This window comes from Diadema antillarum, unplaced genomic scaffold, assembly GCF_040938485.1.
Source record: "Diadema antillarum isolate AM-2024a unplaced genomic scaffold, OU_Dant_1.0 scf00000003, whole genome shotgun sequence".
Taxonomy (NCBI): Eukaryota; Metazoa; Echinodermata; class Echinoidea; order Diadematoida; family Diadematidae; genus Diadema; species Diadema antillarum.
This window is the reverse complement of record NW_027270892.1, coordinates 2,235,069-2,248,787: the sequence shown is the minus strand read 5'-3', so window position 1 is coordinate 2,248,787 and position 13,719 is coordinate 2,235,069. Positions and strand designations below refer to the sequence as shown.

Below are 13,719 nucleotides of genomic sequence, written 5' to 3'. Positions count from 1 at the left end.
CTAGCAAGAAAACCTGTTTTAAGGTCAGTGGATTACAGACATCCGCTTGACGAAGCTATTATTTGCCATTTACAGGTGAAACAAAAACCCAGCCTTTGTGCTTCACGATAGTTCAAAAATGTGAGTTAGGGATAGAAACAACCAAAGTAAAAAATCAAATCAGTAGGCCTATAACTTGTCAATAAGTACCTATACGAAATGTGAAAAATAATTATTAGGCCTATAAAATGTTTCGCGATTAAACCGTCTACAGTTATGGTTTAGTGGGGAAATAGTGATATCTTCCTATATTTAGGCTTTATTACGAACTTTTTATAGGGCAGGATGTTTTGTGATACAACTGACCTACACATAATCACATATGCATCAAATGTGATATCTCGAACATTTTTTTTAATCACTGCTCCCAATGGTAAACAATACCTTAGATCATCACAGTGATAGGCCTATTTCGACCAGGGCGGTAAGACGAAACGTCTCCCTGGTATGACATATAGGGCCTAATCAGACTAGTTCCATGAATTCAAGAGAGAACTATTCTTCTGTGTGTTTTGATGTCAATGTATGCAATAAATCCTGCAATTCATCTCTCCCACATTAACATTCAAGTTTGGGGAAAAGCATTGATGTATAGAGTCAAAACATACAGAGTGGAAGAAGTACTATAGTAGTGATTAGATCTAAAAATGTTACAGAATTTCAGTTTTATGCATTTCACAACTTACTAGCAATCAAACAGAACAAGGTTCGCGTGTTTTTCGAATCGAATGTGGTAGACCGCTACAATTATGTTGTCTTGACCTCACAGTAAGGTAACTTACTCTTTGCAATAATAATATATCTAAAAAAACTCGTACAACTGCGTTGCAAATGAGACTTTGAGGGAGGGATTCGGTCTTGGATCGTATACTAAACTTAGTTATAGCTGTTTGTTTATGGGCCAAAGCAAATTAATGATCTCTTAAAATGTTTATTATAAAAGTGTGTTTGAGGTGACATCATCTTTCTATCCTGCAAACGTGGTTTCAACAATTTTCATTGTTTCTTGAAATTCGTGAAAACATTTAGATTGTTAAATCCACATAAAAATTATGCAGTTCATTTTCATTAATTTGTTATTGTCGATCCGACCCTTATGGAACATGGTCACACAGTGTGGTTTATGTGGTAGACCTAATGTCCCAATTTCACAGAGTAATATGCGAATTTGGGACATTACCACCGTAAACCACACTGTGTGACCGTGTGTCTGTTCGCTATTGGTTTGTTTGTTTTTCTCCTTTTTTAGTGATACTAACTCTACGTCAGAGTGGCAGTAATGTATTGTAAAACCCGTTTAGGCCTACAGTTTCCCTTTCCACGAAACCAGAGATTCTTCACTGTCTAGCTGTTATGTCTATAAGCCTAGTAGATAATGTCCACTTTAATCATGGTCTCGGAGATGGGGTCTAGGGTGGGGATATTGAAGGGGATATAGAGGAAGTTGAGGTAAAAGAAATGGGTGACACAGTGGACAGGACTGGACAACCCCCCCCCCCCCAATGAATGAATGAATATAGTATTTCAAAATGTGCGATGCTGAGTTCTTATATTGGAGGAAACACATGATGCATTTTTCATGCGCGCCCTAAAATCATACGTCACAATAACGCAATGTAATAAATATACGCTTCACCGTTTCTAGGCAAAGCCCCCCTCAATAGTCACCATCAAAGAGTATAGAGGACCATCACTTTCGTTTGCATCGCTGCATTTGGCACCATGGAGCGGATAAGATAGAAGACTAAGAGCGATGTTATAACTTATCCATAATAAATATTTATAAACACGCTGGAATAGATAAGAAATATGTCACCAGACTTAGGCTGTATTTTTCTCTCTAACGTTCAACTCCCAAAGACAAAGCGGTACATTCTTCTTACATCAAAACATTTAAAAGCATCACCAAAGTGAGAATCCTATATCTACACCGAACTCCATCGCCTTATACCTAATACTTGTAGATTCATGGCAATTCCATATCGAGATGTTGGGGGAGACGTCCAGAGCCACTCGAATCATGCTGGGATCCACTCCAAGTAAGTGCAAACACTGGCGTAGCCAGGGGGGGGGGGGGGGCGATGGGGGCGATCGCCCCCCCCCCCCCCCCTAAGATTTGGACCGGGGATTTGGGAGGCGGAAAAAAAATGCGTGTATACTGTATGCATGCACATGAAGCGGGTCTCCTTTGCAACCTTTCATCAAATAAGATATTTTTTTTGAATATTTCACTTAAAGTGTGCACCAGATCGTTGAATTTCAATTCAAAATATGCAAAATCTCTCGTGCTTGGGAGGGGGATACCCCCTCCCAAACCCTCCCCCTCTGTGCCTCTTTCCCCAGCTTAGTACACTTTTTAGATTTACAAAAAAATTATGAATAATTCTGAGTGCACAAGACTTATCACTTATATTCCGAAAACTCAAGGTTCCCTCATGTATAAGGGGAATTTCCCCTTTTATTCGACCCTTTCCTCCCTCAGTCCCCCCTCCCCCAATCAGTTTTTTTTTTTTTGTGTGTATGATTTCCCAAATGTTGATTCCATCAAATATGCGTAGACGAGATATCTCAATTTCAACCTTAAAAAGGCAAAAGCTCCAAGGGTGGGGAAGGGTGGGGATAACACTCGCCCACGCCTTCTCCCTGCTCGCCCGCCCCTCCCCCCCCCCCTTCCGCCATGCATAGAAGTAGACTGTGGCTATACCCAGATCGCTTTATTTCAATTCTAAAAACGCAAAAGCTCCGCGAGCGGGAGGATTCCCCCTTCCCCTAAGCTCTACCTCACTAGACTTTCTACATACACACAGATGGTGCACATTCGGAATAAGAGCTATAAATCCCGTGATTTTATCACTTCGATGAAAAAGTATTGCACCAAAAATTTGCAACAGATCGCTGAATTTCAGGTCTGAAAACGCAAAATCACCTTCGTGTGGGAGGGGATATGCCCCTATCTACACTCTCGTGTGCATGCTTTTTCTGTTTGACTGCTGAACAGACAGTGTTCAAGATATTCAGTGTAAGAATTAATACAAGACGATTATTTAAATGATACCATTTTATAGGCAAATTGTTCAATAAAAATCTACACTAAAATATACTGCAACTTTAAACAAGTGGGACTGTTTGACGTCGATAGAACGCGCAAAAACATGCATCAAATTGCACCATTTGCAACATCAAAATGCAAAAAATTCTTACCGTGGGAAGGGGGACACCCCCTCCCACACCCTCCCCTCCCCCTTCGCTCGCTCCGCTCTCTCGGGTTCAGTCGCGTTCATGATATTCAGTGAAAAGAATTAATACAAGAAGCATATTTAAATGATAGTATTTTATGGGCAAACTGTTCAATGATAATCTACATCAAAATATACTGCTACCTTAAACAAGTGGGACTGTTTCACGTCGATAAAACGCGCAAAAACATGCATCAAATTGCATCATTTACAACATCAAAATGCAAAAAGTTCTTACCGTGGGAGGGGGGACACCCCCCTCCCACACCCTCCCCCCCCCCCCCTCGCTCGCTCCGCTCGCTCGGGCTCGGTCGCTTCGCTCCCTCGCAGACTAACCGCCCCCCCCCCCCCCAAGATGAAATCCTGGCTACGCCGTTGAGTGCAAACAGGAACTTTGTACGAATTCAACAGCTAGTCCACATGCACATACCAAGTTTTTGTGGAGACTGCGTCTCCATGTATTTAATCATTGCTATTACGAACTTCTTCGCGATATATCCTTGTACATGTATTTTGCTAAATGAAACTGAATTTGCGAATTGTCACATTGTTCCAAATAGTACTGCGTTGCGCATTCTCTCACCTGATGATTAGGTTTGCACGAGACTAGAAACCCTGTAATGGGTTAAATGCCTTATAGGAATATATTTTCTTTGATATAGCCCAAAAGCTTAATCACTACGACTATCGGCCTTGAATCCTTTTAACATTTATATTGTTAAGCCTTGCTAATATAATGCTTTTGAGAGACTATCTTTGATATACAACAGATGACAACCCCGAGATAGAAACATTCTTCAAGGTACAGTATTAGTATATTGTTCATACTACATGGCATTGTTGTGGATTTTGTCGATTCATTTCGGATACTCATGTTCATTTTGTCAGTTGATACTCATTTGCCAATGATATTCGTAGAAATAGGATAAATAATACACAATACATAACGTCATTACGTACTAGATATCTCTACGTGAACATTAACATTGCTGTAAAATGTAGCCATGCAGGTAGACGTATTTTTCTCATATGAGTTTCTTCCCTTGCCCTGCACAATATCAACATGCAATGACAGACAGTAATCCATTCTTTTCAATGTCTCTGACCCAGTCGCCACGTTCATTTTAAATACACGAGCTTATGATTGAATAGTATACTAGTAGGCCTAGATGGTCATGCTTTTTTCCCCAAACCTGACTCTGTAACAGATACATTCCACAGCAGTTAACCCGTTCATTTTGGTCGTTCGATGTACATTAAATAGTCTATTCCATACACTTTGACATGCCTGCTCATGCCATGATCTGTTTGTGCTGCTTGTAAATCACAGTTGTTATATGTCAAATCTGTAGGCCTGTGTTAAAATATTGTTCAGCTTTTATTATCAAAATGGAATGACAAGGGTTTTATTTTATTATTCCATAGTATCGAGTACAGAAACGTGATTACTACCATTGTTACATCACTAGTCGGAGAAATGATAAAAAGTGGTCACAAGACATGTCTACTTCTTAGTGAGTTTTACAAACTCTTTCTGGTACTGTATTTTGCTGATTCATACAGCTATCACAACGATGACAACAACTCATTTTCTTCGTACTTCTCGTCCGACGTCGGCGACGCGTCGGTCGATTCGGCCATCTCCTCGACGGACCGACAAGGCAAGTGGCAAAAGCTTCGTACCTGGTGGTCTAAGAAGAGGCACATCAGCTGCATAACCTCTCCCAACTCGAGCGACGACAGCGACGACGATTGCCTAGATGATGAGGAAGACGACGACGGAAACGCGGCGATCTTCACAAGAGCACGATGTCGTATCATGCGAGTAGTTTGCAAGCTCGATGACGTTTACAGAGGAGTCGAGAGCGTCTACCGGGCAAGATATGGACAGATCGGCGACACGGTTGCTGACGCTTCGGCCGCCGTTCGGCTGCCCGAAGAAAAAGCCGAGTGTGTGGATCCCCTCCAGTGGGATCAGATTACACTACTCAGTGCTGTGGATGTCTTGCAGGCCAAGATTCGTGCAGTCCGGAAATTGTTCACTAGTTACAAGATGAAAGTGCCTTCCCGAAACTCTGATACAAAAGAAAAGAATAATCAAGATGAAGATGAGCTTTATTCATCACAAACGAAGCCTCGGCACAACGACTTGAAATCGACTTGCAAGGTCGAACGAACCAGTGAGCATTTAAGTCTCATTTTCAAACTGCTCCAGGCGGCAAAAAGCTGCGTCTTTGACGCGGGCGCTTGCCCTTTGATGTCGGTTGGTAAATTCGTCCAGGCAGTAAGAGATGAGATGGTGGGTGCTGTCAGAAATGATATGATCATGAGAGCGTTCGGAGACCATGCTGTTGAAGGGTTGCCTTACTTTCTCACTGAAGACGATTGGACAGTTATTGATCTTAAACCGCAAGACCAAAAACGCAGTATCATAGAGCGTTGTGTAGAGTCGTCATCCAATTGTGAGGACACCGTTTCAATCACGTCAAGCGGATCGGGCTGGGGCGCCTTCTATGGGAACTGCGGTGTCACGCCAACTTCCTCGACCTCGGTCGAACACTACCACAGAATCGTAGCGTACTTCCGCAGCACTGCCCTGATTTGTGCGTATGTCTTCAAGCGACTGAAGGTCATCGACCAAGAGCTGGGTCGAGTGCAAAGGATGCTGGGTGAAATGCGGGACAAGCGCGTAAGGCACTGCAAGCCGTACAGCGACCGTGATGAGCTCCTCCGTCGCGTCATGCTGAAGGGCGAGACGCATCTCGACATGAGGAGAATCGCCATCACCAGCCTCAGCCCCGAGGAGTGCCGCGCGAAGCGCTTCATGATGAAGCTCGTTCTGCGCATCGAGAAGAGGGCAGAGTGCGTACAGCAGCGATACGACGGCTGGCGACGCGCACGCGAAATTCCACAAGTACAGCGCCCTCTGGCGGACCGCAATAGCCATGCACTTCGTGACCAGGATGTATCATCATCATCCTCCGAACGTTACGTGTGCTTCAAGATTAACGCTGGTGGCGCTGTAGTGAGGAAATATTGTGACATGAACGGTTCTTCCTTTATCCAGAAAGCCTTCGGATCCCGCGCCATTGTAGGATTTAATGTAGTCGCTTCGAATTTCCGCTGTCAACGGATTTTCACACATTGCCACTTCGAAACAAACTGATCGCTGAACACAATGTTATGCAATCCGTCGGATATTCATTCATTTTTAGAATCCTTATTTAACAAATAGCCCATGTTCTCTCACGAAAATTAATGATCAATAAAGAATCACTCTTACAAAGCTGTAAAGTCCTCTCTACTTCAAATGTTTTACGATGGTGTCCAAAGATTATCTGGAAATCCCAATACCTGACAACGCAAATTATTTGAACTTCACGGTGACTCAAACTCCCAAGACAATAATTGGATCATACCAAAATTTGAAGTCCGAAAGTATGCTTTTTGTGTATTTGTGTTTTTTTTTCAATTATGTGTTTATGATGTGATAAGTTTAGTGTTTTAATTCTATGTGAAAATACATCTTGATAAATCCGCACACGTCAGCTTTAATCAACACAAAACGCCGGTTTAATGAAATACGGAATATAAAGGGACAACAATTATGATGAGTGTAATTCACTTTCCAGTTTTAATTATAGCACAAACCAATATTTATAATGGATATATGTTTGTATGTGTGTGTACAAACACAACCAAGCAGGTTTCGAAGTATAATGTATCCAGTAAGCAAGTTCTCTTTTTTTTTTAAAGTGGGCATGGTAATACACCACAAAAGCTTTAAAAAAATTCTATGTACAGCCCCTTCCCACGACTTATCGGTGCTCTATTGCAAGGGGTGTGGATAACTCCTTCCTTTGACTAAGAAACTTCTTATTTATAGAGTGTAGTATAGGCCTAGCATAAGCGCGAGGTTATTATTGAAAGCCGGTAATCAGTCGGCACAATGTCCAATCTCTGCGGAGTGGTGGCGTGAAAGGGGTTTTAGGACACGATTACAGACTCAATTCGGCACTGAGCAGTTTCCTCTGAATTCTGCACCGCAGACAATAACGGGGGAAAAAAGAAAGAAAGATGAGCCATATTCACAGCTATAGTCGACCACCACTGAGGCAGGACTGACAGCGTGCTTTTTTTGTCCTCCCAAACAATAATTTCTTATATTCCACGTAGGGTTAGCCTATATGCCGTCCTTCTCGCTCGATCCTGGTACATACTCGTCATGGATAGTCCGTCAGGTGACATGACGTTTACTTCATCAAGGGAAGCTCACACCTCCCTGTTTTATATCACTACACCATATTGAATATGACTCTATTAAGGAACACACGTATTTCCCAAACTTTTGATAACTTTATTCTGCTTGAAGTACGCGCTAATGTAAGACTGGCAACTTTTCAATGTACTAAGCATGTTACAAAGTACTGTATCATACTTTCTTCAGAACGCAAGATTATAAACATTTCATCCTATAGCTCCCTATCATTCGTCTGGGATGGAGGTATACTACACAGTCAATAAACATTCCGTGTAATACTCGAAGTAGAGAGTTAGGAGGAAAAAAAAACATTGTAATATGAGCTGGGAAAGCGTGAAAAAAAAAGCAATTATACAGAAAGTAAGACATTCAACTGACATACAGACTGAGAAGAAATATTGTGGTGTGTGGCTAAAAAATCGAGATGTGGTTGCACCCTGAACAAAACAAATCAACACAATCACTTTTCGGGAACATTTCACCTGAAGAGGAAAATCAACACGCACCCTCACAGTTAGAACACTGTGCAACCTTTTCACCGTAATGTGCTTTAAACAGTGCTGCTGCTTGTCCGGCATCTCAGAACTTTAATTCTCTTCGCAAACTTTGGTCAAAAGTCTTCTTTTCTTTTCCCTCTCCCGAACTGAAGCGGAATGCTTGGAATTTTGTTCCAGTATCATCTCCTGTTAGTGCCTATTCTGTTCTTTATTCTGGCGCGTTGGTCCAGGACAGATGCATTGTCAAGCACACTCTCTCGTTTCGCCCAATGAGCAACAACGCTATGAGCTTGATTAGCATGATAATACAACCAAGAAACTCCTTTTGTCAGTGGTTTCCCATTGAGCAAAATGTTCCTAAACTTTTGAGTGGTCGTTTGTATTCTTGGCGAGAGTTTGGTTTCTCCTCTCACCACGCTTGTTTGCAGTTCACCAGCATCGGAGTTTGTGGATCAAAGACGGAGAGAACGCTGCATGGCTCTATAGTCTTCCGAAATTGTTGTTTAATGACTCCCTCGCATTTTCGATTGAACGTTAATTCGAGGGTCAACAAACGCAGGAGGACGCGGGCGCCAATTACTATAGTATCCGCGCTGATGACTGACCTGTTCCACTTTCCACGGTTCCTCGATAAAAGAGAACACAGTTTTGAAGTTCGGCTGCAGCGACTGATGAGGATACCATGCTTGATTGTAACAAACTGTGGAGGTAACTTGTCATATAGGCCCTTGACTGCTCTGCTTCAAAGAGGTATGAATCTTTTTCATCCATTTTATTGCGATATATGCAGTGAAACTTTTATTCCAGTCCTCCACGGAATAGAACTGTACACCTGGTATGATGCATCTTGATTAGTTTGTGCCACGATCAAAAATGAGAACTCGTTTAAAGACGCTACGGATGAGCTACATTTTGATAACTGTACACATAAAAGTCTGAACAAGTCGTGCAAAAGAAAATGTGGTGGGGAATCTCGTATTCATTGTTGCAGAGATGCCACTGGATATTTCAAAATTTCGTTTGTTTTGTTTTTTAACACGGAGTCGTGCAGTTTCTCGGAATAAGTGTGCACCGAATACTCTTCTGGGCAAGAGTTTCATATGTACCCCCTGCTGTGCGTTATGTATAGTAACATGATTAAGTTTATAGGTGGCTTTGGGATTAGGATTAGAGTTTACTCAGTTTAGGATCAGGGTTAGGGTTAAAGAGATCGTATAGTTTTGGTTGAGACCTAATCATAGGTTTCTAACATTTTTTGGTGAGACAATGAGAAACCTCTTATGAAATATGAAAGAGCATGTAATTCCATGAGGAATTCAACGTTTATTTGCTGAAAATTGGCTTTGAAATGGCCGAGATATCCAAAACAAAGCGATTCTAATAAGTGTGGGACCCACACTTTATTACTATCGCTTTGTTTTACTTTATTTTTGGATGTTTCAGTCATTCCAAACCCGATTTTCATCAAATAAACTTTGAATTCCTCTTAAAATGGTATGCTCCGTACTATTTCATACGTGTTTTCTTGGTATCTCGCGAAAAGTTAAAAGCCCCTTTCTGATCTCCACCAATACTGTACTATCCCTTTAAAGTTAGGGTAACATTGATTTTGGTGTCCTAGGGTAATGCAGACTTCAGAGGAAGCTCATATAATGTAGGTCTATTATAGTGGGGGTACATATGGAACTCTTTCCCTCTTCTGAAAGTTGACATCGATAAACTTCAACATGTACATGTATGAATTAACCTTGTGTGTGTATTTTGATATACATACATGTATATTCAAGATGTGTTGAATTTTGCAGCTATACCAGTACTTGTTTTCTCAGCATAGTTTAACGTGGACCTACAGTATTTGTTGTATGTTTCCTCGTTTTGTTTTGTTTTGTTTCACTTTTTTTTTGTCACACACGCTGCCACACATGTGACAGGAGCAGAGAGTAGTTAAAGTACCACCCTCTTTGTAATGGTCACACCTATGCGATTTAAATCTATATCGACAGATCAGAGGGAGACTAAGAAGAGTGTGACTGCCAAAGCGAAGCGAAGGAGCGTTTTACGCATTAACACACTAATGCTCATGGAATGCGTCGAATGGATACCAGACAATTCAGACGCAATATCGCAACTATAAGGGGTTCACTGTTCAACACTTTCTCTCTCTGTAGATACCCCTATTGGCCTTTGATATACAGATCTAAAGCGGCAGAAATCGGAACAGCCGCTGATTCAGTAGGCTAACATCTGCTTTAAGAGGAAACGTGGCTGGAGGAGCAATGCCTATAGTACTCAGTTGGGCAGTGCAGCCGTGAACATTTAAAGATTGAGAGATTGACCCTTCAGAGTTTAGTGTTAGTTTATGATACTGTATACACTTTATACGTTCTTGTTAATAGATCCGATTGATAAGTTAGCTTCATCGAAATTGTACCTCGAACAACTCGTAACAAATTAGTCAATGCACGTGTTCCCTCTAAACAAATTACATCTTACTTTGAACAAAACTTACTATCTTGTTGGCTGGCACTAGAATTGTGTGTGTGAAATTTGCTCATGATTGTCAGCCAGTCTAACCACCTACATTATCTACTTTTTGTTCTTTTTAGGAAGCTGGAATAATCCGTACAGTGAAAAAGAAATGATGTTCATTCACTGGCGACTCGATATACAGAAAGCGATGTAAAAGGAGCGGTCGAGTGTCTATCAACTTGATGACGTCATGTAGGAGAGGGTCTTCAGGGCACGCATCTCCTGTGACACATCGCTTGCTTTGAAATATCGACAAATCGAGAAGTGAGTAAAGATCAAACTACATCCTGGCTATAAGCATTAGTTCTCTTTTCTAAATTCTATAGCTCCCATTAGAAAGAATTCTTTAGAATTATTCGCCCAACTGAAACCGAACTGTCCAACCCAATAATCCCAACCTCATCCCAAGCCTAAAACCATGACTCGGGATTACTTTAAAAAAGACCAAGCTCCAACCCTAACCCTAGCTCTATACCCTAGATGTATGTATATAATATTCGGGTTCAGTGATGGTACTGTACTTTTTGTATAGTACAATATATTATGGTCTTATTTACTCAGAGAAGCTATTTTCACAGTTGCCATAGACCCTTGCCATTATGGTTCCTTATCATGACCCTGCGAGGGACGAAGTGGATGAGAACACGTATATTTTTCAGGAAGGTTTCTAACCCAGGATTTCGTGTTCTTGAGTCCTCGGTCTTATTCATTCACTGTATCATTTCGTCTGTGTACCTCTATTCCCTATGCACTTGATTATGTTTTATTTACGATCATGATGCACCAGATATCCTTGGTAAATCATCTGCATATATATATATATATATATATATGACAGTGTGTTTGAACGTCGCTCAAAGTAAAAGAATTTCATTCAGTGATTTTTTTTTTTGAACAGCTCCTCAAAAATTCTAGGTAAAATTGTACTTGTGAATGTTTCTTAATGCTTTTCCTCGTTGTCATTTTCGCCGACGCTGTGTTGTGTTACCCTTTGTTCTGTCTCAAGCTGTAACGCAATCTTGGGGGTCCCCCATGATGATGAGAGACAATATTTGTCACTCTCATATTCGCAGTATAAGAGACGATCTACGCCCACTCCAGAGTGGTGTCATGAGGTACCACTGTTTAAGCGTAATTATGCAATCGCCCTTGTTCTTCCAAGTCAGACAAAAAGAGAGAAAAATCCTAACGCATTTCCCGACATAATACTCCATAAAATTATGAAAATTATGAAAAAGTCACGACCAATGGCTTACTCTCATAGATCATTCATGATACAAGATGTACATGTAACTGTAATTTCTCATTGTTTTCCTTGTCATATCCGTTCTTGTTTTCTCTCGAAGCTCATCGCACCGTTTACAGATAGTCATGGATGCGGATAAAATCCTGACGATCATCAAGAAGAACAATATCTCCATGATCCGCTTTGAGATGCCCGACGTCTACGGCATCTCGCACTGCCGCCTCTTCCCCGCGGCCGCCTTCGCGAGGAGGGTGTCCGACGGCGTGAAATTCGGCATCAGTACCGTCATGTCCTCGGATCCGATGGGGAACCTGGCCGAAGGAACCGGTTGCGGGGAAGAGATCGGCTATGGCGACTGCCTCGCGTTCCCCGACCTGGACAGCTTCCAGATCTTGCCCTGGACGCAGATCAACACCGCTAGAGTGCTAATGAACCCAACAGTCAACGGACTCCCGCTGACGGGCTACCCGAGATTTGTGGCGCGGCGGCAGGTGGCGAAGCTGAACGCCGTCGGGTTCTCACTGTTGTCCACGCACAGCTTCGAATTCCACGTAGAGAACTTGCAGGACAGGAACCCGATCTTCTCCGGGAGGAACTTCGGTGCCACCGTCAGACTACCCTCGGCGGAGGGAATTCTGGAGCCGCTCTGCGAATATCTCCCTCAGGTCGGACTAGAGTTGGAAAACATGGACACCGGCCATGGACCAGGTCAACTCAGTATATCATACAAACCTGCATTCGGTCTGAAGGCAGCCGATAATGCTTACACGTATCGCACGTCGATCAAGGAGATTGCTCGTAGGCATAACTACATGGCAAGTTTCATGACAAAACCGTATGGAGACATGGGATGTGGCTCTTCCGGACACTTCATTCACTCTATATGGGACACAAAACGCAAGGGGCCCTTACTTTTTGACAAGGAGCATCCAACGGGACTATCGAAGAATGGCCGGCACTGGGTGGCGGGGATTCTGGCACACGTTCCTGGTCTAACCATTCTCATGGGTCCCACCATCAACTGTGTCAAGCGATACGTTCCAAACGAGCTCGTGCCGGTCAATGCTACTTGGGGTTATGACAATCGCAGCACGGCGGTGCGTGTGCGCATCGCCGGGGATCGAGGCACGTTTATTGAAAATCGTCTGCCATCCAGCGGGTGTAATCCCTACATCGTGATGGCGGCAACTATTGCGGCAGGCTTGGATGGCATCGCCAACAAGCTCCCCCTTCCGCCGCCCATAAAAGGCGACGTGAGAGACGAGAAAGTCGTTCCTCCGTACACTGCCAGCGTGCCAAACAATCTCCACGACGCTTTGAGTGCGCTCGTTGCGGACACAGTTCTCTGCGACGCCCTCGGCGACGATTTCATCAACTGTTTTCTCGCGCTCAAGCAGCAAGAGGATCGGCTGCACACGAAAGCCATGGCAACTGGGAACTCGAAATGGGAGTACGATTACTACTTTGAGTACATGTGACGAAAGTCGAGAAGTGCACCCTCTGTGTCAGCAGACAATCTAGATCTAATCGCATCGTGCGTTAATTAAACAGAAGACAGCATATGAGGTTGATTTTAAACCCAAAACTAAACTCACCTTCCACGCTAATGCTCCTTTGAAATTGTCTCTGCATTCGATTCCAAGTCCCTACGGGTGATCTTCAAAAGTGCATATGATTTGACAACTGTATTGTGACAGCTGGAAAAGGAAAACGTCGTATTGTTCTCTCCCGATCGCCGAACAATTATCACGAAGTATGCACCAACTTACGTATACATTCTAACCTGTCAAACTTAATAACTTTCAATTTTTGATTTAGACGACTTCGTAGAACTCCAAAGCAAGATATCTGTGGGTCTTTTATTCATAGAACGCAAAAGTGAACAAAAGCGTATAAAGGCTCTGTTCGGAT

The 13,719-nt window shown here is 42.6% G+C and overlaps 1 protein-coding gene across 1 annotated transcript; it reads left to right on the top strand.

Annotated features, from left to right (window-relative positions):
* The first annotated feature begins 11,933 nt into the window (after positions 1–11,933).
* On the top strand, positions 11,934–13,286 carry LOC139739463 (lengsin-like). The gene has a single exon (XM_071650104.1). The coding sequence runs from the start codon at positions 11,934–11,936 to the stop codon at positions 13,284–13,286; it is 1,353 nt and encodes a 450-aa protein (XP_071506205.1).
* The last annotated feature ends 433 nt before the right edge of the window (positions 13,287–13,719 follow it).

Excerpts from the sequence above, each read along its gene's own strand:
- LOC139739463 (XM_071650104.1), top strand. The coding sequence starts at position 11,934 with ATGGATGCGGATAAAATCCTGACGATCATCAAGAAGAACAATATCTCC.